Source organism: Ambystoma mexicanum, chromosome 2q (genome assembly GCF_040938575.1).
Source record: "Ambystoma mexicanum isolate Mex_15411 chromosome 2q, UKY_AmexF1_1, whole genome shotgun sequence".
Classification (NCBI taxonomy): Eukaryota; Metazoa; Chordata; class Amphibia; order Caudata; family Ambystomatidae; genus Ambystoma; species Ambystoma mexicanum.
The window spans coordinates 839,915,033-839,941,984 of record NC_090924.1 but is presented as its reverse complement, the minus strand read 5'-3'; the positions used below and the strand labels follow the sequence as shown (position 1 = coordinate 839,941,984).

The following is a 26,952-nucleotide window of genomic DNA, read 5'->3' as shown; positions in this document are numbered from 1 at the left end:
ATTTAGGTTCGTAGGTGGGTTGCTTACCAATTGATGAGTGGTGGGGGTCAATGTTTCCCCTAAATAAATCTAAAGGCACAACAATGTGAAGAACTTGCTCCCTTGTTAAGTAAACTTATTACTGCAAGACCAGACAATCTGTCAACAGTATAGATGAGGCTTTTTCCTTCATTGCTAAACACCGGCCTCAGTTACTTTTGTTAAAGCAAAGCAGTGCCTCGCATTTTCAAAAGCTTGGTGTAATCATATTTACCATTAAAACCTTGCTCAAGTTACACTCAAACTAACCAAATACTATTAGAAAGTGACCTTCGAAACAGACTTGCAACATTTTTGAAAACTTTAATTCAATATAGAAGCAGCATAAACATGATGGCTTGCTGTGAACATTTAAGGCATCATGAAATTAAGTCACAAAGTGAAACTGCAGAACCAAATGAGGCCCTGGTGACCGGACTATTGAAGAAAATTGAAAACAAGCAATAGTGCGTCAACTTTAGGATTTCGATTTATTCAAAAAAGGCAGCGTAAGAGAAGTAAAAACATCTAAAGCCAAATCCCAGAAACAGCTGATTTTGAGATGGTGATTGGTGGAAGAGGAAATCTCTCCACATCTATGAGACAAGTTATATCCAAAGTGAAAGGAAAAGCTAAGCAGACGACCCGGTTTCCTCTCCCTCCAAACATGGACTGGGACTATAAACATTGGACCATGAGCAATTTCACAGATGCAATCGTTTTTTTGAATGGTCTGAATAGACATTAATTCTACAGTTGCATAGAGAAACTATGTGAAAAATAAGGATCTTCTTTCTAAAAAGCGCTCCTTCTTTAAAGGGGACTTCATGACTATTTAGCTTGCTTTTCAGGCAAGAGCACTGATTTTCTTGTGAACAACCGGGCATTTGGTCAGCTGGAAAACTATGCACACAACCAGCGATTAGCGATAGAAGGAAACCAAGTACTTCACGACCACTTTTGGAAAGCATGGCATACACTCGAGGGTTGCCCAAAGAATGTAGCAAATAACCTCACTAGAAATTCACTGCATGCTAAACTTTTTTTTTAGCCGACACATTGGAGAGCACAGGACGATTGAAAAAAATGATTAGTTAGTCACAGTACACTTAGTCCTTTCCTCCATACTGCATGGGCGTCCCTTCCAAGGGACGGGAGACAATCCTTTTCACTGGAAAAAAAATGTTCTTCCCTTTAAATTTAGAGGTGTGTGGGGGTGCGGCCCAGGGAGCATGCGCTTGCCTGACTCCACCCATCCGGCGCAACACCTCAGTCCCCATTGACGCGTCAATATATTAAACATTGCCTAATGACACCAGTATTTTTTGGAGGGGGGTGGGGAGGGAGGGGGAGGTTGGTGGGACATATGCCAGAGCGCCCAAGACTGTGTTGAGGTCCCACACAGGGTGCAGCCTCTTGACAGGCGGATAGAGCCTGGCAAGCCCCGTCAGATGTTTGACAATGATTGGATTGGAGGAGAAGATCCCTTCCTCATAGTTCCTGTAAGCCGCAATGGCTGCGAAGATTGTACGGCAGAGTGGGTGAGGAGCGCCGGGAAGGAGAGCATGTCGTCCAAAGAACATGGCGGGGGGGGGAGGGGGTAGATTTCTTTGGATTCTGCCCAGTGGCAGAATCTGGCCCATTTACTCTTATACTGGGCCCTGGTAGCCTTGCTCCTTGCGCCCTGTACGAGTTCCAGATTAGGCTGTTAGAGGCTGAGGTACAGCAGCATTACCTGCTCAGGTACCAAGCTGTGAGGGATAGTTTCTGTGGGGCGGGGTGGTGGCTGACCCTGCCCCCCTGTTGAGCCAGATGATGTGCTGGGCCCGTCGGGAGGTGAATCAGAGGCACATTCGAGAGGCTGAGCTGCTCCGAAAACCATGGCCTGGCCGGCCACCATGGTGCTATTAGAAAGATGTTCAGTTGGCGAGACTCCTTGATCTTGCAAATCACTGAATCAGCGCAGTGGGCAGGAAGGCATAAGCGCTCATGCCGTTCCATTGAAGCCGAAATGCGTCGCCCAGGGAGCCGAGGCCCTGTCCCTGCCAGTAGGTGAACTGAGGGCACTTCCTGTTGTGCCAGGAGGCAAAGAGATCCACCTGGCAATGGCCCCCACTTGATGAAGATCTCCTGAATGACAAGGTTGTTAAGCTGCCACTCGTAATTGTCTGCTCCCAACCTGCTGAGCCTGTCTGCGTCAAGATTGGCTTCCCCCGGGAGGTGGACTGCCGTATGCTGATTGCCAGTCTGCACAGAGGGGGGATATGGTGCCTCCCTGCTTGTTGACGTAGTACATGCTGGCTCAGTTGTCTGTCTGGATGAGGACAACCTTGCATCTGAGAAGAGGTAGGAATGCTCTGAGCGCAAGCCAGATGGTGTTCAGCTCCAACCAATTGATATGGTATTCCTGCTCCTGTCGAGTCCAGGTGCCGTGGACGGAGATATTGTCCAGGGTGCCTCCCCAGCACAAGGAGTGTGTGGTGATGGTGACCTGTGGGGAGGGTGGCTGAAAGGGCTTGCACGTCCATAGGTTGCAGTCCCTGGACCACCATGTTAGGTCCGGGTGGAGAGATGGAGGAACGTTGATCATCTCGGATTGGGAGCCCCGCTCCTGATTCCATGATGCCGCGAAGTGCAGCTGAATCCTCATCCTCAATCTTGTGTGTGGAACGGCTAAAAGGACCGCCACCAAGAGAGCCAGAACATGCTGGTACCACCAAGCTGAGTTCACCTCTCTGCCGAGGAAGTAGAAGGTGGCCCTCTTGATGGCCGAGATCTTGTCCTCCAAAGGAAATACCTTCTCGGAGCACGTGTCCCAGATGAGGCCCAAGAATGTCAGTCTGCCTGGGCTGCAGATGGGACCTCTTGAGGTTGAGCGAGAAGCCCAGATCATGCAGTGTGTTCATAAGGGCATGGGAGGAGTGGTGAACCACTTCCTGAGATTTAGCCCTGATGACCCAGTCCTTGAGGTATGGGTGGAGGTGGACGCCCTACCCTCTGAGGAGGGCAGCCACTGTATTCATTAGCCTGGTAAAGACCCTGGGGGCCGAGTTGAGAACAAAAGGGAGGACATTGTATTGAACATGGTAGCCCATGATCCTGAATCGCAGGAAAGAACGATGGGGTTGCCAAATTGGGACGTGTAGGTACGAGTCCTTCAGATCCAGGGAGCACATCCAGTGTCCCTTGCACAATGAATTTTTGTAGGGGTAAGGAAAGGTTCAGGGTGGAAAGGTCCAGCACAACTCTCAGGCCCTCCCGTTTCTTCTGAATGGCGAAAATCCTGAAGTAACAGCCCAAGCTACGCTGGGAGGCTGAGACTTCCTCCACTGACTGGGTCTCTATGATTGACCGGATTTCCACCAGAAGAGTTGCTGTCCCAACCTGAGGAAGGAGAGGCTGGGATGGGTAGGCGGTACCCTGTGGATACTACTGAGAGGATCCAGGCGTCCGCAAAATTCTGGTGCCAGAAATGTGCATGGAGAGCAAGCCTGCCCCACCCACTGGAGACACGTGGACCCGAAGGGGCTTTTCATGCCATCTTTCCCTCGGAGGCTGCCGTGGAGGAGGGGGACTGGAAAAAACCCTTACGCCCCTTTTTGTTACTTGTGCTGGTTCTGAGATGGCGAGCGGTCTGGGTGCCTGGATCCCCGTTCCTGGAAGCCGCGGGACCTACCATATGTATGCCCTCTGTCAGAGCGCTGCTGTGACTGGGTGTACGACTTGGGCGTGGTCTTTGTCAAGATGGATAAAGACTTGGCTGTTTGTGAGCTATTTTTCTTCTTGTCCAGTTCTTCGTCCGTGGTGGAATGTAAAAGGTCCCCCCCCCTCCCCCTTAACAGTAAATCTAATATGAGTTACTGGAGGTCAGAGTTGAATTTCGTCGCACAGAGCCACACCGTCCTTCTCATGTCCGTGGCAATACAGATGGCACAGCCACTGGTCAATATGGGCCATGGTGGATTCCATGAGGTCCTGCGTCACTAGCTTGGCCTCAGCCAGCCCCGCCTTAAAATGTGATGGGCTCTGCATGGGAGTTCAGGGAGGAAGTCTGCAATTTGCCGCCATAACCTTTGGTTAGCGGCAGCCAGCATGGCATCGGCGTTGGCCTGACGAAGATGCAAGGACGCGTTTGAGTTTCTTCTCGTATGCTTCCAGGATCATCTCCTTGCCTAGCAGCGCTGCAGAGGAGGCTGCTGACGTCTGAGGCTTGGAGTATAGCGATGCCGCAGCAATCACCGAGGAGTGTGGCTGAGGATGGGCCGAGAGCAAGAGTGTATTCCCCCCCAACCCCCATCTGCCTGTACTTGGCATCCAGGCGTCGATTGACCGAGTGGGGCTTCAACCCTTCTTGGCCAGGGAGACTACATCGGCTTGCAGAGGAATCCCCGTTTTGGCTGAGGGGCATCGCGTGAGGACTTCAGGCAGAACCCCCTCTGCCGGCTGCTCGACCTTGGGTTGGGGGAGGCCCAGGTACTCCGCAGCCCAGCAAGACATTTGTGGAAGCCTGGGAGGGGGGGGGAATGGCACATCCAGATATTCCTCCTCATCTGTATCCTGCGGATCAGGGGGATACTGCGGAAGTGGAGGAGTAGCCGGAGCCTGGGGTACAGTGGCCACGGCCGGAGGCTGAGGAGGCGGCTGGTGCGGAACCGCCTGAGGAATCGGCTGGGGAGCCAGCGGCTGCGCTGGCGGAGGCGCTTTTAGTTCCGCTAGCATAGTCGGGAGAACTTCCCCGATGGCGTCCTTGAGGACAACCCCCATCCGGGGTGACTTCATGAGGCCGAGTAACCTCTCCAAGAACCACTCTTCACTGGCATGAGAGGTGGTAGGAGTACTGACTGGTTAGCCGGTAGCTGCTGGAGCTGCTGCATACCCTGCCCGTATGGACGCAGTGGGAAGCTGCCCTGCGCTTAAGAAAGATAGGCTGTAGGCCACATATCTGGTTGAGGCCAGTCTCACCTTTACACTCCTTCGCTGAACTCCTTGAATGGTGACGGACGGGTGCCTCTGTCTGGCGCTGCGGCCATCTTGTGAAGCTGCCTACCACGTACCTGTGATGTGTTTGTCTCACTGGGCCCAGCCTCCTCCAAGACTCTTGCGTGTGGATCACAAGGGCTACCCTGCTCCTTGGGCCTAGGCCCGGTAGGTGCGACACCCTCGACCCAGGGGTCAGAGCTGCGTTTAGGCGCCCCCTTGGCCATATTTCCGGTACATAGGTGGAGCCCCTTGGATGACAATCCGATATAAGAACCATCTGGTCCCTCAACACTGCCACCAGAAGGATCCAAGGATCCCATCGGCCCGCAGCTGGAGCAGCCTCGGTGCACATGCTGGTACAAGGACCTGAACGGTCCCCTCCCATGCGAAAGAGTCCTTGGGAAGGAGTCTCCTTTGCGGGGTGCGATGGAAAATAGTGGCCCTACCTCGGGCCTGGCTCAGTGTTTCACGAAGTTCTTGAGGTCCTCTGGAGTGACTTCTGGAAGAGCTTCCTCCACCTGGCTAGTCTGTTCTTCAGCGCTTTCAATGACAGCAAGCCACACGCTGTACAAGCCTGCCAACCGTATGCTGGGCCAAGGCAACGTAGGCAAAGGGCGTGGGGGTCTGAAGTTAAGAGTACGTTGCAGGATGGGCACCTGCTGAACCCTGTGGAAGTCGACATGCACTGGCGAGGACCGTGGCGCCTGAGGTCAGAGTACCTGAATGATAAAAAGACAAAGAAGAAGTATCCGCGCAACCCAGGAGCACTGGTGAATTCGGCCTGTTCCTGTCGATGCGGAAAAGGGGACTGGGGTGTGGCGCAGGAAGGCGGAGTCAGGGCAGCGCATGCTCCCTGGGCCGCACTCCTTGGCGCCTCTAAATTTAAAGTGGAAGGTTTTTTCTGGTGAAATAGGTTCCGTCTCCCGTCCCTTGCAGGGACGCCCATGCAGTATGGAGGAAAGGGGATGGGACGTAAGAGTAAGACTGGCGTAATGTTGTGCAAGCGCCTTTTTACCTAAGAAAATTCCAGAACGTGCAGTGTTAAGACTGTACATTTTCACAGATTGGGTGGCATTTATTGTCAAGGCTTAGAATTATAAGAGACAATGGAGTGCACTTTTTAGGATTAGGTGTGATGCAATCGAAGCTCCTACTGGGGGCGATCATGACAGAAAATTCTAATATGCAGTTTCTTCAAGATATTTCAAAATAGTCTTCAGCAAACCATCTGTGTTATGGTGGTTCAAACAACTGCACAAATCAAAAAAATAATTAATGACAGTCTAAAGGTCATTAGTTCACAACCACACGCTGTGCAAAAGGCTTAGCAAAGTTTGAGTGGAAAAGGCCATGCAAGAAAAAGTCAGTGAAAAAATACAAACTGAGACTTAGAGAGCAGCTTTGCGTCCATAGTTTGGATTCTTGAAATTATTTATAGGACTCTTGTAAATGGGATTCTCTTGCTGAAGTAGAAAAAGAAATCATCAGCAGACAGCAACAGATAGGAAAAAGAATGATAAAGAACATACATTTTGGAGCGTGGAGCTCATTCGACAAAAGAAAAGCCATGATCCATGCTTATGTGTTCGTATGTTCAGCCTTCTAGAAGTGAAAACAAGCTTTTTTTTTAGGTTATTAGGGGTGAGGGGACACCACAGATAGCACTGATCAAGGCCACTGCAGGATAATACCAAACTGTAAATCTACGATGACAGTTGGAAATGTTTAGAGTTGGGCGTGCTGGAAACCCATGTCCACACTAGAGAAAACCCATTCCTGGAGAATGCACAGTACAGAGCCAGAGGGAGGAGTTTGAAGGTTTTTCACAGACTTTAGGGTTGAGGAATACACATTATCACCTTAGTTGCAGGGATTCTCGGTATGCATTAGGAAAGATTGTGTTGTGCAAACTTTCTCTCCATTGTTTCCTATGGGACCCCCATTCTTTTTGCTCCGTTTTTATCCTGTCCTGATTTTTTGAAGTGACGTGAAGCCTTCTGCTTCACTTTTATTGCCTTCTGGCCATTGTTATGGGGCAACCGATCAGTCTTTCAGACTATCAGTGCTAGGAAATAGTTTAGCTTTTGAATCATTGCACTTTTTTACATTGGACACAGCATCTTACAATGCTGTGCAACAGGGATACTTTTGTCACTTCAGCTTTTTACACATTGTATTTCTGTTTATATTTATATGTACCTAAAGGCGAGCTGGTGGTAGCACTTACATTTTTACTGTTTTCCCAATATTTTTTGCTGTGCACATTTGCATTTACCACGTAGGCTACTAAGCCGTGCCACAAGATTTTTTTCTTGTCTTTGGTCATATTGTAGTTTGGCCTTCCTGCCTTGCTAGGTCAAAAAATGCCTCGATGTAGGCCAGGAAGGGGCTAGAACTGTCTTGTTCCAGTCCACATCCCTGGTTCCAGAACGTTTGGGTGGGGGACAAATGTAAAACAAGTAGTTGTCCCAGATTGGACATCTACTGGCCGCCTGAATGGTGCAGATTCTTACCAATGGTGGGCTTGGACTTGCTTCCAGCTCGTATTTCGAATAAGAAGAGGACCTATGCAGCCATTTCTTCCGATCGACGTTGGAGCCAAGAATCCCTCAAAGAAGAGCAGCCTGCTGAAGATCCGACAACTACTCTTGAAATGGCAGAGCATCCCTTCCTGTGTCTGGCCCAGTGAAGCCCTGCTACACTGCCTGATCGCCCAGCACACAAGCCCTTAGACTAGTGAGACCAACTAGTCTAGACACCTTCTCAAGGATCAAGCCTTTCAGAGCCTTCCAAAGTGTCCCTGGACTGCTTGGTGGACTGACCAGCTCTTTCGTGGGCTACTTGCCTTAATAATCGCCATTCTGATTGAAGTCCAGAACCTTTGTGGGCGCCAGCTTGGGCCACAAGTAGCCTTCTTCCTCGAATTTCAGCTTTTCACCTTCAAAGGAATCTGTCCTGGTGCAGCTGCTGTGACAGCCACTGGAAGGGTGCCTGTGTGCAGATACCGTTGCAGAAACTGCATCGGTGGATTCTGCATTTTCTCTTCTAACAAGGGTTGCATCTTGCTTTTCCAGAAGAATCCTCAAACCTGCAACTCCTGGGCAAATCTAACAAACAAAAAGGCAGAAGATCGAGCACAGAGGTTCCACAAAGCATTTTGGGAAAACCAGAGTCGGGATGGGGAGGGCCTTTGGTGAGCATCAGTTTGCCTGTCCCCCGCCTGTCCTCCATAGGAAACAAGTTCCTGTGCGTCTCCTAACTCCACCCCACTCACCTTTGGCCGGCAAACCGGGATCGTGTATTCTACCCCTGGAGAACTTACCTCTGGTAAAATTGTTGTAGAACTTTGAAAGAGTTTGAAACTATCACCAACACAAGATTAGTGAATCTTAACTGCAGAGATAACATACTGGTTAAAACACCGTGGCTCCTGTGACTTTTTGGGCACAAGGCCACATTCATTTTAGGGTTTTAACTTAAGCTAGGATATGGTCTTGTGCTCTGGTCCCCATCCTTTACTGCATCTAAAACACTAAACAAATACTTAGCTGTTTTGCAGATTAAGTTACCTGATGTATTTCAGAACTATGGTGAACTTACATATTTGTATAAGAGTTTGTGTGATACTACCAGTTAGATTCATTTTTCAGTTTCTTCAAAACGCCTAAATGACTATTTTTATAATGGACTGTCTAAATTGATGTGTGTGCCATACTGTGTGGACTCATTGGGGGCCCCTGACACCACTCACTCTACTGAGACTAAGCCTTGACCGCTCTGCACGCTACCTGGATTGGGTTTTGGCTGACCACAGAGCTCCCTTTTAAACTCAACTAGGGTGGCCTCTTAAAATCTGTCCACCAGGCCGGATTCTAGAAATACCGCTCAACAGCGACCAGACATTTAGTCACTGAAGCAGCTCCTTTGATTGTAGGACATTGACATTTCAGGAGAAGGAGACTTCTGGCACAAGCTGGCGACCATTAAAGCTCTGAAGCTTAACACAGAACAGCAACAGTCCAGGGACACTTCTAAAAGCTCTTGGGGCATGAAATCTCGATTAGGTGTCAAGATTAGCTGGTCTCACTAGTCCAAGGCTTGAGGTACCGACTTCGGAGATCAGGTAGAGGAGCAAGGGTTCACCGGGCCAATCACTGGAGCAGATGCTGGTCAGCTGCAGAAGTTGTCCTTGGGTTGTCAGCAGACTTCTCTTCGTAGTAGGAATCTTGGCTCCAATGTAGATTTGAAGAATGGCTGCATGTTACGGGAGTTTTCCTAAAGTTCTAACGGCAATAAGACTTAAGTAAGCTATACCAGTGGTTTGTAGATAAGATCTTAGCATCAGTCTGTACTAGCTCAGGACCTTGGTAGTGTGGGAGAGCAGTCAGGCTTATCTTAAGAGGAAGATGTGAGCTGTAGGCAAGTACTCTGAATTTTCGACAGGCACAACAAAGAAGCATAGTTGTATAAAAGATATACATTTATTATATATACACCAGAATCACTTAAAATACTTCATACGTTTACAGTAGAACACTTTGGAATACTAGATAATACACTTCAAAGGGCACTTTAACGTTTGTTCGCGTGTACATTTGTAGCAACATTAGAAAGGTAAAAGGCAAGGTTATCGTATTATCGGTAATTACACACTCATGCGGTTTTCAACAGGTCATACGGTAATGCATTTACTCTGTAAACACATAGGAAAGTCATTTAGTGGGAGGAAAATCAGTGGTTAGTGCAACATGAGCTTATTTCAAGGTTTTAGAGACTGTTTCTTTGCCTGGCAAGTCTTTTAAGACAAAAATGCAACCGTAGCTAAAGGCAGTTCGGAGAGGGCTTGAAGTCTTGACTAACAGCGAATAATGAAGAGTTCCTGCGGATTTCTTCCAGTGTCTAAAGTTATTGAATCAGAAAGTTAGCAACCAACAAAGGAGACCTAAAAACTGACTGGAGAAGGGAACACAAGCAGCAGCTTGGGTCAGAGGGGTTTGCCCTGGACTCCTCTAAGTGCACTCCAACGCTCTGGAGCGATTTCTTAGCATCAGGTAAGCAATCTTTTTCCCCCCCAGAGTACCTTTGGGTTGAAGAAAGTGTTCATGTTGGCTCCTCCGTGATGTGGCAGCTCTGGACCCGAACTCCGGATTCCTTGGTCTGGTGACAAAAGGTAGGACAATGGACGGTGTCTCTCAGTAGTAGTCTCGAGGGAGGACCTGTAGCACGACTTGCAACTTCTTTGTTCACTCTGCAGTTGTGGCGCCTTTTCAGCAGCACCAACATAGGACACAGATCGCCCGGTCAATCTGCTTCGCTTCCTGCAGTCCCACACTCTGGTGAGGGTGTCTGGGCGAATTGAATCGGATCTCTGGACTGTCCTTACTGGCTCAGCACAGATTTGGGCGTATCTGGGCTTTCCACGACGATGCACTCTAAATTGGCAGCAGGTCTCCTGGGATTGGCGTTCTGCAGTTCTGGAAGCTCCTAGGACCTCGGGAGATGGCTAGTTTCAAAGTTAGTCTTGGGACTGGTTGTTACCACCAGCCAAAGCGAAGGAGGAGTCCTCTTTCGGAGCACCTCTTTAGCATAGAAAACGGGGTCAGGACAGCAGCGGTTGCTTCACGGTCTTGCAAAGGGTCTGCAGGCATCTCTGGTCATCTTCTTTGGTGACTTCGGTTTCCTGTAGTAGACTTGCTTTACACTCCAGAAGCCTCACCTTTTATACAGTTCCAGCACACTCCTCGGCAATCTCTCAGCATTTTACAGAAAGATGCATTAGGCTGTCCAATCTGGACAACCAGAACCCTTGTGGGAGCTGGACCTATTCAGGCACTCTGGCAGACGAAGGACAGGGTGGGGTGTAAGACTCCTCCCCCTCTTCCTGACTGTCCAGACACTCCGGAGCCTAGGCACACACACACACACACACCCCTACCTAGAAGAGCGAACAACAAACAACCACGCTAGTAATGACAAAAAAAGAAGGGAGGCCCCAAGTTGGTACTTGGGTGTCCCCATTGTGCAATACCGGGGCTATGGACATAACCTGGGATACATAAAATACACAATAGTTGGTAGAACACATCCACTGCCACCAGCCATAACTAGGTGATGGTCTATGTGACTAAATGATGACAGGAGCAGAGAGAAGAACTGTAGTTACTTAAGGTTATAGAAAAATAATCTTAAAGGAGGACCCTAGGGGTCCCCAGCAACACTGCCCAGAAGGAGTTGTGTGCTGCAGTAGTAAAACACAGATGCCTTTAAGAGCTATGGAGCAGGCAGACTCCATAGTAAAAGTAGTTTACAAAGAATAGAGCTCCAAAAACAGAGCCCACAAGAAACAATGAATGGAATAAGGCTCCACTCATTCAGGATTAATAGAAAAAGGTCCAGCAATAAGTGCTGTGGGTCTCACTAGGACAGGGTACCAAGTACAATAATGATACATCTCCCTAACCGTCTCTAGGATAAGTTACTTGGCAATATAACTTAACGATGGGGACCCTGCAAAGGGACTCCCTAAAGGGACACAAGCTGGCAAGCCTGGGTCAAATGTAGAGTGGACACCTCAACACGCACTCCAGTCACACTGGAGTTACTCTTTGGTTCAAGTTAAGTTATACATTTCACCCCTTGGGTTAGAAGCAATGCTTGTAGCTGGATACTCCTCTGAAGCAACGACAGACCCAGTATGCCGATTGCTCGGTCTGGTGACGGGCGGAAGGACTCTGAATGGGATGTCACAGCAGCAGTTGACAAGAGGACCCTCAAAAGGGATTTCATCAGTCTCCCACGCTGGTCTGCGGTTTTGTCACTTTTTTTATCAGGTCCAACAAAAGGACAGTTATCGGCCGATCGATCTTCGCTTTTGTAGTCCTGCACTCTGGTGAGGGGACTTCAATGAGTGGGATCGTGCCTCTGGAGGTCCAACTTGAGCTCACCAAAGTTCTGGACTGATTTCTACATGCAAAGACGTTTCACTGCAAATGGGTCAGAGGTCCCCTGATATTTGCGGTTTGCAGCCCTGGAAGGTCACAGCACCTCAGCAGATGGTTTGATCTGTAGTTTGTCTTGGGGCTGGTTGGTCCCACCAGTCAAAAGTAAGGATGAGTCCTCTTTGGAGCTCTTCTGACGATAAGAAAACTCGGTCAGGCCAGCAGTGGTCGCTTCACAGTTACTGGAAGGGTCTGCAGGCATCTCTGGTAGTCTTCAGCTTCGGATCTTCTGTTCCAGTGGTCGACTTGCCTTCTGCCTCAGGAACCTCACCTTTTATTCAGATTTCCCATGAACTCCTCAGCAAACTCTCCGAGCAGTTTACAGAAGGGGGTGGGTGGCTGTCCAATCAGGACAGCCCGCCCCCCCAGTGGGAACTGGTTCCATTTAGGCACTCTGGCAGAGAAAGAACAGAGGATTGTTAAACTCCTCCCCTGCTTCCTGCCTTCACAGACACTGGCACCTCGGCAGGGACACCCAAGGGTTCCTGCAAAAGGCAAAACTCGCACACATACCTCCCACTCCCAGAATGGTAGAAGGGCTAACAAAAGGACAGCCAGACGAGAAATGGCAAAAAAATAAAGGAGCCACTATGTTAAAACATGCGACTATTGTGCAGAACCAAGATTGTGAATAGTCTGCTGTAAATAAATAGCACAATAGTGGTTAGAACATGTCCACTGCCACCAGCCAAAACTGTAGGGTAGTCACTGTCTAGAATGTCAGATACTAGATATCCCCTTAGCTCGCCACATAAGGTTGTGTGTGCTAATCTCCAAGTATCCCTCTATCCTTAAGATAAAGTTGTTTTTAAGGATAGTTCAAGAATATCAAAGGAGAAACCAAAGGGTTCCCAGCAACACTGCACATAGGGTGCTGTGTGCTGCAAAAGTGTAACAGATGCCTTTAAGAGGTATGGAGGAAAGCAGACTCCATAAGACAAGGTAATACAAAAAAGAACAGATTTCCTAAAAAGTCAGAGCACAGAAGACTGAATGAGGGGGAAAAGGCTCCCCTTATTCAGGATAGAAACAAAAAGGTTCAGAAGTCCAGCAGAAAGTGCTGGGGGGCTCCAACTAGGAGAGGGGGATTAAGTATAAAACTGCCAAATCTACGCAACACTGCCCTCAACCTCTAGGTTGTTATTGGGATTCACAAGGCATGTGTGGTATATCTATTTCAAAACAACCATTCCTGCTTTCCAAATACCCAGATTCAGTCTTTTCATGTCATTATGTACGCATTTTACTTTGCGCACAACTTTTCCTAACATTAAAACACTGGTGATTTGAATTGCTGGCCTCTAGCACCAACACCATATGCGAGTAACAGTGTTACACATTACTCTCTAAAACGGCTGACTGCTTCCACAAGACCGTTCTTGTGTTGGTCGTACCTCACGCCATGGTCACATGACTAGTTTGCCATTTCATGTGGGTTCGCCGGTTCCGGATATATTTGCACATGCAAAGAAAACGGGGAGCAACCGTTTTTCCGGAATGCTGTTATGACCGCATTAGGGGAGCAACCGTTTTTCCGGAATGCTGTTATGACCGCATTAGATTGTACTATTTAGTTGAGACACTGCTTGCACCATAGATTTCACATCAGGGGACCACACTCGCATGCAGTTTGCAAGCATCCCCTTAAGTTTGGCCCTAATGCATGTTTCATGTGTTTTCTGCACAGTTGCCCGCCGATTCTTTCCACTAGAAGTGGGTTTGCCTTGCTGATTTTTCATAGCACTTTTTACAATGGAGCATGGCCAACAGGTCAGTCCTTAAACATATTGTAGGGGCCGAGCACCTGGCTGGATGATCTGTGTCTGTAAGTGGAGTGGAGCTTGGAATGTGGTGAGGGGTCTGGAATCTAGGTGGCACCTAGGTTCCAGGGACGACGGATATAGGGAGAGTGATAGATAACAAGAGGAAGTAGACATTTGTTACCTGCTCTCCATACTTACCTTCTTCCCTGTAACTGGAACAAATAAATGTTAAGGAGAATTCTCATTTCTGTATTAATTCCCTTCAACCTTAGAGACCCCCCCCCACCCCCCAAACTCCTTTGCTGAATTTTTTGTTTTAATCCTGAAGAGAGCCCTTTTTCTTACTCATGTATTTTGATCCGATTTGGATTATGTGTTCCCTTTGTTTTTGGAGTCTGACAAACTCCATAGGCCTCTACTTTTTGTATGGTGGCGCACACAGCACCTTCAGTGCAGTGTCAGAGAAATCCGTTAGATTGCTCTGAAGGTTTAAATACCTTTTCTTGTGAGAACTACTGTTCTCAAGAATAGTAAAGTGAAATTGACTTTACTCGCGTCTGTAAGCTCCAGGAGTCTCCCGAGGACTCTCCTGAAGCAGAACAAGCCATGCTCGAGCCACCTCACCAGAGTGCTGGACTCAAGGAGTGAAGGAAGCCCAACCGGTGCCCAAGATTCGCAGTGGTACCGTTTACTGAGAGCTGAAACCGCGAAGTGCTGCTGATCCAAAAAGAGACCGTAGCTGTCGCCGACCTCCGAACTGCTGTACAAGAGACCTACAGACGTCCTTCCTCTTGTCCATACGACTGAGGCCCAGGAACAAATGATCTGCATCGCTGCAACCAAGACAGAAGCCAGCTGGATCCTCTTCTTCTAACCAAAGGTACTTTTCTGACTAAGGGGTACTTACCTCTGTCTGTAGCTTGATTTCCTCAGTTGAGATTTGCAGTAGCTGCTTTTCTAGTTGATCTCAGCTCTAACTTTCACAAGTATAACAGCTTGTTGCCCAATAGTGATAGTCTTGCGCAAAGTTAGAGAGTTTGTGTAAGGCAATTTGCTAGAAGTGCCTCAGCTACATAGACTTTGCTCCAATTGACTTTGGCTGTCCTGGCTCCCTGCAGACTCTTCTAGTCCATTGACTTCGATTCTAACTGTCGCTCCATGATATATTGATTTTTAACCAATATTGCTGGGAAAGGTTTTTATCTAGACTTCATTGGGAGATTTGAAAAGTGCTCACATGCTCTGAGAACCCGTTAACCTTTATTTATTTTTTTACCAATCTCAGAATTTACGAAGTGCAAAGGTGACATAAATGCCATTACTGCCCTAGTTAGTGAACTGACCTCAGGGTGTAGGAAGTGTGTATGAAGCATCTCTAAAGAGTATCTACTTGCTTTGCCTTGATTTTGAGAACGTATTTTGAAGTATACATTCATTGTTGCACATTGCCCTTTTTAAAGAAGGGCTCATTTAAAACTGACCGTTAAATAATTTTAATAGAAAACCTTGAGTGCAAGCGTTATTTGGATACTGGTATTGCTGGATTTCATTGCTAGAGCTCTACAGCTCACATTTACCCCTCTTGAGATAAGTCTGGCCGCTCAGTCACACTACCAACTTGTGTAGTACAGACCTATACCAATAGGTTACCCAATACCAAGAGGACAAGGGTGGTGTAGTCTCCCACAGTGTTACTACTCCAATTCTTGCCTAACAAGGCAAGCTTACCTTTTGTACATACCTGGCTCTGGAGTGGTTCCGGTGTTCTGCCTGATTCATGCCACCCAAGATACATTTTGGCGACAGTGTCCTTTGAAGAACCCATATGAGCAGGGGGAGTACAGCTGCTGCAGACATTCAATAAAAAGCAGTGCGCAGTGGGCATTTTCCGAGTTTGCTAAGCTGGCGAGGCTGTGCTGCAGTAGTGTCAAGAGGGAGGAAGGTAGTGGTAACGCTGGTGAACTGACGTGTTCACACAGAAGCAGTCATCCTGCAGTTTGAAGAATAGCTTGACAGAAGTCCTGCAGTCAGCGCAGCTACAGAGGGGTACACACTAGCTGTGTGTGCATTGAGAAGCCCATGGAGAAGTGCAGATCAGGAGGCCTGAAGGATCTGCACTCGAGATGTCATGAGTTTAAGTACTGCAGAGATACCCATGAGGCAGAAAAGTGCTGGAAAGGACCAAAGGAAGTCATGGTCATCCTGGTGCATCAAAAGGAAGGGACTGGACAGAAGTGGTACCCAGAAGTGCAGCCAGTAATGGACACATTTGGACCATTGACTTTGTGCAATAGCTGGATGGCTGCCCAATCGAGCACTATTGTGCTTCGAGAAACAGGTGAATTGTGGAATATGAAGTCCTTAAGGTGCTGTTGTGATACCGCAGCATCAGTATGGAGAGTGGTGGCCCGTAGAAGTGAGTTTGGACATGGTGGTGTTCCATGAAGGCCGTTGGGCAGTGCATGCCCAGCAGTGCCCCTGCGTTCCTGCCATGCTTTTGGGCTGGAACGCCTGCTTTGGGACCGGCGCCATCGTTTCCTTCGTCAAATCCTGAGGACTCTAACATTAGAGGAATGGCCCTACGTGCGTGCTTCTGCATTAGAAAGCTGGTATACAGTGAAACTTGTTCCGGGTTCCGAAAATGCTATCTTTTTCCTGCACTGCGCCGGTCGCGGAACGAAAAGGTATGTGCTCCAGCGAGTGCATTAATGTGCCTGTGACGGAACATTCTTAGGCAGAGAGCAAGGGAGAGTCCAAACCCGCAATTCCAAAACTTTTGAGAAGTACCGAGCAGCATGGATGGAAGAATTCTAGAGATTTGTTGCAGTTTTTGCATTAATATTATTCGACTGGATTTAACGTCATGTGCAGCGCTGTGGATGCATGGTGTCGGTTTTGTTTTGAAATATTTTTAGAAACGTAATGCACACTCTTTAGGTTCTAGAGACACTGGAGTAATGATCTACATTTTAATTTTGCTTCAAAGAAGAACCAATGCTTAATTATTATTATTGTGGGTGTTACCAACACGTTTTTTATTACTCAGAAGTTTATAAGAGTAGTGCGTTGATGAAGTGATGACATGAGAATTATTGTGCATTTAGATGCAGTGTTGCAATGGGAGTAGTGCCTAATATTTTTTGTAAGAAATTTCCAAAATATATTGAGCAATGCAAGGTTTTAATTTAGACTGCAATTAATTGCTGAATTATATAATGAAGTTGTAAATTGACTATTGGAAGTGTTTGGGAGAAAAACATGCACAGTATTTAGGAATGTTTTTTATTTTGCACAGAATATTTTCTTAAAGGTTTAATTAAATGAAATTTATTTCAGGAGGGATATTCAGAAAGTGAAGACTGCACACTGTTAGAATGGTGCTTGATCACTACCATTCTTTGTTTTGTGTTGCGCATCCCTACATTTTTCAAGTTGTTTTTGTTTGGGAGAATTCTTAATTCTGTGTTAATTCCCTTCTACCTTAAAGATCTCCCCCCCAGCTCTTTTTGCTGGACTTCAGGACTTTTAATTTCCAACTTGGAGCGAGTGAGACCTTTTTCCCACTCATGTATTTTTCTGTGATTTGGACTCTGTTTTTTACTTTGGAATTTGACAAACTCCATACACATCTTTACATTGTAACACACACCTTCAGTGCAGTGGCACAGGGAAGTCTTAGATTTCCAAAAGGCTTAAATACCTTCTCTTGGTGAAACTACTGTTTCCAAGTGCAGTGAAGTGAAATTGACTTTACTTACATTTAGTAGCTTTCTAGACCCAGCACACACCATCTTACAATATGGTGCTGGAGGTGTTACTTAGTATCCCCTTTGTCTAGTTTCTCATGTAACATTTTTATGTTACCCTTTGTACAATTAATGTCCGGTGGCAGTGGTTTACTTTTTCCTACCATTGTTCGTTTCTAAGGGGGGCTGCAATTGCACACGAATGCACCCAAAGGTGATTGGCTGGAGGGCTGTCCTTGGAGCACAGCCACTCTGCTATGTGATTGACAGCTAGGCTGCAAATGAATGGTAAAAACCTACATAAAAAAGGCGAGTTGTTTTGCTTGGAAGGAAGAGTCGACCACCGGACAAAGGAATCCTAAGAAGAACTTGTAAGAGACGCCTGCTGCAAATCCTGGAACGTTGGTTTGACCAGTGAAGCCCTGCTATAGTGCTGAAGCTCCAAATTCGCCTCGACTAGAGAAGACCTGCAAAGGAGGACTTCTCCCCTTGGGTTGGTGGGACCAATCAACCCCAAGACGAGCTCATCTGGAAATCCTCTCTGAGCTGGCTATACTTCCATTGCTGCTGCAGGAACCAGTTGCCAGGGAGCGAAACACCAGAATTGAGGGAGTGGCTTATAAGTCGGACCAGAGCTCCAGGAAGATCCTCCGGACTCCCATGAAGCAGGACTGACCAAGCCTGCGCCACCTCAACAGAGTGCTGGACCTCAGATGCGAGGGTCCATTTAGGTATCTGAGAACCGCAGTGGTGCCATTTGCGAGACACGCAAGAAGCTGAAACCGCAAAGTGCTGCTGAACTGAAGTTTGCCCATTGCTGCCGCCGAACTTCAATTCGTAGTGCAGGAGTCCCCAGACATCCTCCCTCTTGTCCCCAAGAATCCGGCCCGGGGAAAAAAAAACAAAAAAAAAAAAAAAAAACAGGATCTTCAGACCTACACAGGAACAAAAGGTACTGTAAAACTAAGGGGACATACATCTTGTTGTGTAGTCTTGCTAGCCCTCAGTTGACTTGTCTTGGTTGCATTTGCAGAGTTGCTTGCAGCTTTGCCACTCACAATGCTTCCAAGTTTGTGGCCCTACAATGATTTCATTTATACAAAAACTTCTAAAACATTGTGCAAGACTTTTTACCTACCTGCAAGAAGTGCTTCAGTTCACCTAGACTTTTTACCCAACTAACATTGGCTGTCCAGGCTCCCTGAAAGATTCTTCATGCCTCTCTGACTTTGTGCTTTGCCTTTCCCCCAGGAAAGGGTTAATTTACTTTGCATGAGGGGGGGGGGCGTGGGGTTCAAAAAGTACTTACCTGCTTAAGAATATTTTTTAACCATTGTTTTATATCCTCAATCACTTCTTTTGATACAAACTTCAGTATTGCTCTAAATGTACCATGGATCTATTAATGTCCACAGTGTCCTAGTTAAAAAAAACCTCAAGGTGTAGGAAGAATATGTGTGCCGTCCCAAATGGCTAATTACTGATTTAAAGAAACAGTGTATCTAGAAGTATTACTTCTATATTGCTCCCTTCTAAAGAAGGCTTAATTCAACGGACTTAAATAAAATAATTGTGTTTATTTGGATACTTGTCACTGAATCTCTGTGTAACAACCTTACTGCTCACATTGACCCCTCTTGAGGAGTCTGGCTGCTCAGTCACTCTACCAACCTGTGTAGTACATGCTTATACCAAAAGGGTGGGATTTTGCTGCTAAGAGGTCGAGGCTGGTGCAGTCTCCCACAGGGTACTGCATACAATCTTGCCTAACACTGAACTTTAGGACTTTTAATTGTTATCCTGAAGAGAGTGAGACCTTTTCCCCACTCATGTATTTTTCTTTGATTTGAACCCTGTGTTTCTTTTGGTTTTGGAGTCCGACAAACTCCATATGCATAATCTTTTTGTATGGTGACACACAGCACCCTCAATCCTTTGGATTTCTGCTAAGGTTTAAATACCTTCTCTTTTATAAACTACTGTTTCCAAGAGTAGTAAAGTGACATTGGGCCTCATTACACGGTAGGTGGTAAACCATGGTGCTATTTATTAGCACCATGGGTGCCGCCGGTACCATACCGGTACCACCATGGAGGAAAGGGGGATTACCACCCCATTCCAATGTTGGCGGGGCGGTAATTCCCCCTTTCTCCATGGCCCTTCCCCATTCCCATTTTTGCCCCATAGGGCATAATGGGAATGGGGAAGGAGCTAATTACGGTACCGCAAATTGCGGTACCGTAATTAGCACCAAGGTCCCTTTGCGGGTCCCAACTTTACCGGCTGTCTACACCAGCCGTTAAGGTCGGATCCCGCAAAGGGACCTCGTAGTAAGGCGGTAAGCGTTAACGGTCACCGGTACCCTTACCGGTGACCATTAACCTTTACCGCCTTCCGTGTAATGAGACCCATTGACTTTATTTACCCTTTTCTCTTTGTAGACCAAGCACACTATCTTGCATAGAGTGAGGCAGGGGTTACTTCATATCCCGTGTCTACCTTCTCATGTAACATTTTTGTGTTCCCCTTTATACATTTAACGGCTGGTGGCAGTGGTTTACTTTTTACTACCATTATGGGATTTTGGCGCAGGCTAAGTTTGCAGCCACAGTGAAGCACCCATGGGTGCCATTTTTGTCAAAATGGCCCCAGTCTTTTTTGCCATTTCTTTGTGGAAAGGTCCTTTTTGAGATTTACTCTGCGTGTCAAACCAGGTTTGGTCCCTTTGTTTGTTTGGTCTTTGGCGGGCTTCACGAGTGAAACCCGCCTCTGGCTCCAGGGTGTCTGGCGGGGGCAGGAAGCAAGGGAGGTGCCCGAAACTCCCGGTGCTTAGTCTCCTAGGAGACAGGAATGCACTCTTAAGTGATTGGCGGGCTGTTTGTCCGGAAAGGACAGCCACTCTGCTGGGTGACTGACAGCTAGGCTGGAATGAATGGGAGTAAGCTGCATAAAAGGCGAGGCTTTTTGGCTTGGAAGGCAGAGTCGACAAGTGGACGAAGGAATCTGAAGAAGCGCTTGAAGAGGACGCCTGCTGCAACTCCTGGACCGTTGGTTTGCCCGGTGAAGCCCTGCTGCTGTGCTGAAACTCCAATTTCATATTGACAGAGAAGCCCCTGGAAGGACGACTTCTCCCTTCGAGTTGGTGGGACCAATCAACTCCAAAGTCAGTCACCTGGACATCCTCTGAAAGCTGGTAGAGTTTCCACTGCAGTCGCTGCTGGAAACCATATAGCCAGGGAGAGGAACACCATGTTTTGCTTTTAAGATGGCCTAGACCTCCAGGAAGATCCTCCGGACTCCCAGGAAGCAGGACTGACCGAGCCTGAAACCCCTCAGAGTGCAGGACCCCAGATGCAAGGAACGTCCATCTCGACAGCCAGGAACCGCAGTGTTGCTATTTGCGGTAGACGCCATCTGCTGAACTTTTTCTTCAATACCAAGATACTGTAAACTCAGAGAACTTACCTCTTATTGTAGAGTTGCTTGCATCTTCTACTATTCACAAGTCTAATCAGCTTGTGGCCCTACATCCGATTCTTTTCTTCAAAGACTTGTAAAACATTGTGCAAAGACTTTTCAATTTACCTACCAGAAGTGCTTCATCCTATATAAGGGAGTAGTTTCTTACCTCTATCTCCATTTCTCCAGCGTTGGTATCTTTCATGGATTCACATGCTGTGAATATTCCCAGTTGTCAGGCTGGGAACCTCGGTCATTTTAACGTAGCGTTTTCCTATGGAAAACCTTGACACTTCAGTGTCCCATCAATGTCCCTTTGGGTGCTTTAGTCCCCACCAATAGGACGCAGGGTATAAATGGCCCCGCCCTGCTGCTTCCCTTCAGATTTTAACCTCCAAAGTAGAGGAAACCCGAACCATGTTTGCCTGCAGAGGCGGCCGGCGGGCACATGTGAATCCATGAAAGATACCAACGCTGGAGAAATGGAGGTACAGGTAAGAAACTACTCCCTTCGCCAGCATTGGATCTTCCATGGATTCACATGCTTTGAATAGATTACATAGCAGTACCAATCATGCATGGCGGAGTGTAAAGACAAACAAATATAGAAACAGAATCACATACATGAGACAAAGAAACCCATCCAGTGATCACATTCAAGCCAAATACCCCGAAGCTGCAGGGCTTACCTTATTGAAACAGGCGTTGCAGGACCGCCCGTCCCACCTGCACATCCTCACCATGCTGCTGCTCCAGACAGTAATGCCTGGTAAAGGTATGCAGCATGCCCAGAAGGGCGCCTGGCAAATGTCCACCAGCGGAATCCCCGACCATAATGGTGCTAAGCCGTAGACCTCGTTGAGTGTGCCTTCGGTGTCCTTCCCAAAGGCATTCCAGCTTTGGTGTGGCAGAAAGAAATAGCAGAGGACACCCAACAAGAAAGTCCCTGTTTGGAGATTGTCCGTCCCTTGACAGACGGCCGATAAGCCACAAACAGCTGTTTAGATTGCCTAAAATCTTGAGTACGATTCAAATAAAGCTTTAACGCCCTCCTCAAATCCAGTGAACGCAAAGCCCTTTCTGCAGGCGTGGAGGCTGAAGCAAGAAATGAGGGCAACACAATAGAAGAGAGTTTGAAATGTTGTGGGGACTTCGGGATAAAAAGCGGATTTGTAGCCAACACCACTTTGTCCATCAAGAACATCAAGTATGGAGGGTCCACAACCAATGCTTGCAACTCAGATATCCTTCTGGCCGAAGTAAAGGCCACCAGAAAAGCCACCTTCCATGACAAAAACTGCAAAGGCGCCGTCGGTTCAAACGGTGGTCTCATCAGATCTGACAGAACCACATTAAGGCTTCACACCAGCGGAAACTTTTTGACTGGAGGAAAAGTACGAAATAACCCCTTCAAGAAATGCTTGACCAGACGATCACTAAACAGAGGCGCCGCCGCATGTCGCCTCCGAGTAAATCTAGAAATCGAAGCCAAGTGTACCTTCACAGAGGATAGCGCCAGGCCCCTGTTCACCAACTGCAACAGGTAGGGAAGAACTTGCTCAGGCGAAACGTTCAAAGGGTCCACCCCCGCCTGGATATTACACCACACACAAAACCTTTTCCATTTGCATGCATAGGAGACATTCGTGGACGGTGCTCTTGCTGCCTCCAAAATGCGCCGACAGTCACTGGACAGCTTTAGCAGGCCAAACTCAGAAGTCAGGAGCCAAGCAGTCAGGCCAAGAGATCCTGGATTGTGGTGCCACACAGCACCCTTGTCCCGAGACAGGTCTGGCGTTGCTTCCAACCGAATCGGCTCTGCTACAGACAGATGGAGATCCGAGAACCACGGCTGCCTGGCCCAGAACGGAGCCACCAGAATCACACAGCATGGGTATCTGCTGGCGAACTCCCTGCACGGTTTGTTCTCCCTCGTTGCGAAGAGATCCAACGGAGGATGGCCCCATTTCTGGAAGATCATGGACACCCGTTGCTCCTTCAGCTGCCACTTGTGAAGCTGGCCGACATCCCTGCTGAGCGCGTCTGCCTGCAGATTCAACACTCCCGGCAGATGAAACGCCACAATGCCAATGTTGTGCAACAGAGCCCAATGCCAAAGTTCCTGTGCTTCTTTCGACAGCACCCTGAAATGCGTGCCCCCACCCATTTCCTGAGATAAAACACATTGTGGTGGTATGGTCTGTCAACACCCTCACCACTGATCCGCGTATGTGCAGCAGAAACCCTTTCAGGGCCCCATGTACCGCTCTCAACTCGAGCACATTGATGTGGAACCGAGACTCCACCTGAGACCACAGGCCATGAACCATTGAGCCGCCCCCCCCCACCCCCCCATCCTGTCTGAGAGGCATCCGCCACAATCGTGAATTGTCACTCCGGATCCAGTAACAGCATGCCCCGAACCAGATTTTCTGAGCACTGCCACCAGCGAAGAGCTTCCACCAGACTGCTGTTGATCACCACCTTGTCGGACCATGAGCCCTGACTCTGAGCCCATCGGTCCGCGAGGAACTCCTGCACCGGCCTCATGAAGAGACGACAGTTCGGCAACAGCAGAATGCATGATGCCATGGCCCGCCCCCCCCCTCTTACCCCAAAAGCGACATGTAGGTTGGGACCGACACACTTGCACCAATCTTCCACCCTGCTGCCCTTTGCCGGAGCTTCATTACCCTCTCGGCCGACAGCTTCACAATTCCCACAGGAGTCTGAAACTCTGCCCCAGAAAGACCAAGTTCTTGGAAGGCGACAAAGGACTTCTCGAAGTGCATGGCAAAGCCTAGCCGCTGCAACAGTTGCACGGTAGCGCCGAGACTGTCCTGCGCTTCCCCTGGTGACGAACCCCTCACCAGTCATTCGTTCAGGTACGGGTATACGTGATGACCCTCCCGTCGAAGCCACGCGATCAAACATTTTGTAAACGTCCTGGGAGAGGACTAAGCCAAACGGGAGTATCCAAAACTGTTAATCTTCTCCTACGACAAACTGCAGGAACCTGCGATGCCGTCAACGCATGGGAATGTGGAAGTATGCGTCCTGTATATCCAACGACACCAGAAACTCGTCCGGCTGCACTCACCGAATGACTTCCTGAAGGGTGAACATCTTGAACTTCAGGCGTTGCAGAGTCTTGTTCAACGCACGAAGATCCAGAATCTTCGCCATTTGCCGCTGGGTTTCTTCACCACAAAGTAGCGAGACTAAACTCCTTGGCCTCCCTCGGCCACCAGAACCAATTCTATAGCCCCTTTCTGTAGCATAAGTACAACCTCATGCCGCAGGATGTGAAGGTGAAGTTGCACGGTATACACTGGAGGAATGGAAACTGGGGAACTCCACCAAATGGCCAAGATGCACCATGTCCAACACCCAATGGTCCAACGTAATCTTGCACCACTCGTCCATGTGCATTGCCAACCTGCCCCCCAGCAGATTTCCCTAAAGACAGTCATTGTTGTGGCTTAGCCGGTCTCCCTTTAGAGGAGGAGGAGTGCTGCACACCTCTTTTCCTCGAGGCCTGAAAATCCTGACTCTTCTGCGCCGACCTTCTATACCCCTGGGAGGAATACCCAGACCGACTGTAACCCCGGCATTCCCCGAAGCCCCTCGGAACAGACGAAAGGAGCGAAAAGAGCACCCACTCTGCAAAGCTGCCAACGATTTAGCAGTCTCAGTGTCCTCCTTCATTCCTTTGAGGGCCTCATCAATTTTCTCGCCAAACAACCGCTGCCCCTCAAAGGGCATGTCCAGACCTTATAATGCACCTCTGGCCGAATGTCTGTGCACTTCAGCCAGGCTTGGCGACACAACACCACGCTGTTAATCTGCTTAAAGCCAGAATCCGCTAGGTCAACGCCAATATTAATACTGTGACTGGAAGCTTCCTCCCCTTCATGCACCAAAAGCATGGTGGACTTGAGGTGCTCCTCCGGCAGATGTTCCAAAAAAGGAGATAGCCGATGCCACATCTCACAATCATAGCGTGCCATGATCGCTAAGGAATTGGCCGCTCTCACCGTCGTCGCCCCAACAGTCAAAACCTTCCTGAAGGCATCCTGTCCCGGGGCGTCACTGTCCGAAGGGGTAACACTTGTGCTGACTCCGGGCTTTACGGCTGGCTGCCGCCAACACCACATGAGTGGGCTGCGACACCAAGAACTTTGGAGTAGAATCCGGGGCCTTAAACTTCTTCTCCAGCCTTCCTTTGACAGCCAGTTCTGAGAAGGGATGTCGCATCGTGCGCAGTCCCTCCTGCCACACGCGGTCCAGGATAGGTATGGAGAAAACAGCTTTCCGTCTCTTGCCCATGTGGTCGAACAGGAAGCACTCCTTCCGTTCTTCCTCAGGAGTCAATCCAAATTCTACACACGCCTTAGTCATCATGGCCTGGAACGCCCCAACATCAGGAGGGGATTGTTGCGCCAGACTAAGAGGCTGTTCTCCCCGTCCGAATCCCATGCTGTGGCCCTCCTCGGCGACGAAGAGCCAGTAGACATGTCTCCCGAGGCACACTGTCCGATTCAGACTCCAGCAGCTCACCCTCCTCAGGGTAGGAACGTGGACGATCTTCACTCACTGGCAGAGGCCCTAGTAACACAGCCGTAGCTGATGAACGTGGCAGAACACCAGCAGCATCCATGACAGGCCCCATCAGAACCACATTCAGCGGGGGCAATCGCGAATCCAGCTGGCCCAACAAGGATTGTAGCGTGGACAGAACCTGGAGCGATAACATATCCTGCGGATTCACCAGTGGGTAACTAGCCGGACCCGCCCCCACGGTCCCCGACGTCGAAGGTCCAACACACTGCAGCCCCAAGGCCGACAGCCCCAACACCGGCTCCATGTCATCTTCCACCTCCGAGGACACCGAAAAAGCAGCTGTCTCTTGATGGAGAATGGCCTCTGGCATCGGCGAGTCAAAGGTGGAAGCCTGCCCCGTGCCACTCGTCAGCACCAAACCGTCTGTATCCATCCTCGATGACGAGAAAAGCATCGGGCCTTTATCAAACCCTGTCGCAGACGGAGCCGAAGACACAACCGTCGTCGATGGTATCATAGATGGCAGAGTAACAGTCGATGACGGGACCCCCGCCGACAAGGAAGTCGTCGGAACCGTCACCTGTGGTGCAGATTTCCCAGGCGAACCGGCCTGCTTGGCAGCGCTGGACCGGTGCTTCGAGGACTCCCTACTAGAGGAAGACCTGTGATGGTCCCCTGAAGATGAGCGCTTCGACAAGTCTTTCTTGGCCTTCTCCTGCGACGCCAACTTCTCGGGCCTACCTCCAGACCCTCGGGAATGGTCTGACTGACCATGCTTGGACAAACAGCACCCTTTGACAGCTGCTTACTCGAAGAGGCTCTACCACTCTTCCCGACCTCTGACCCAGGAGCCGGATGAGATTTCTTAGCTGGAGGCTCGGCCAACGCCTCCTGGCGATGATCTACCTGTACAGGCCGTTCAGATGACAAGCTCCAGACCGACCCCACCTCTGAGGCGGCGTAGGTGCCATCATTAAGCCAGCAAACAAACCGCTGATTGCGGTCCTTAAGAGTCTTTTGAGAAAACCCTCTACAAATCTCACAAGAGTTGGCAGAGTGTTGGGGATAAAGGCAGTAGATGCAGTTCATATGCCCGTCCCCCTCATACATCTTCAGCCCGCAAGTCGCACAGGGCTGGAACAGACCTCTTCGGAGTCCCAGAAGACATTGCAAACACAATAGCACAAGCACGTTCAAAAACCACAGTAAACACGAGGTGATCCCAACACTTTGTAGACGGTTGAAAGCAGAAGGGAAGCCGCGGGGGCGGGGCTATTTATACCCTGCGTCCTATTGGTGTGGACTAAAGCCCCCAAAAGGACGTTGATATGACACTGAAGTGTCGAAGTTTTCCATAGGAAAACGCCAAGTTAAAATGACTGAGGTTCCCAGCCTGACGGGGAATATTCACAGCATGTGAATCCA

At 48.7% G+C, this 26,952-nt stretch overlaps 1 protein-coding gene across 2 annotated transcripts in view; it reads right to left on the bottom strand.

The window, feature by feature from the left end:
* LOC138569772 (integrin beta-1) overlaps positions 1–26,952 on the bottom strand; it is a 420,457-nt gene that overhangs the window by 38,352 nt on the left and 355,153 nt on the right. The window contains exon 16 of one of the 2 annotated variants that reach the window (XM_069648056.1): positions 6,381–6,461. The exons of the other annotated variant lie outside the window; for it this stretch is intronic. Coding sequence (XP_069504157.1) covers positions 6,387–6,461 — 75 coding nt within the window. The 3' untranslated portion in view covers positions 6,381–6,386. The remainder of the gene's footprint in view (positions 1–6,380; positions 6,462–26,952) is intronic. 2 annotated transcript variants of the gene reach the window in all.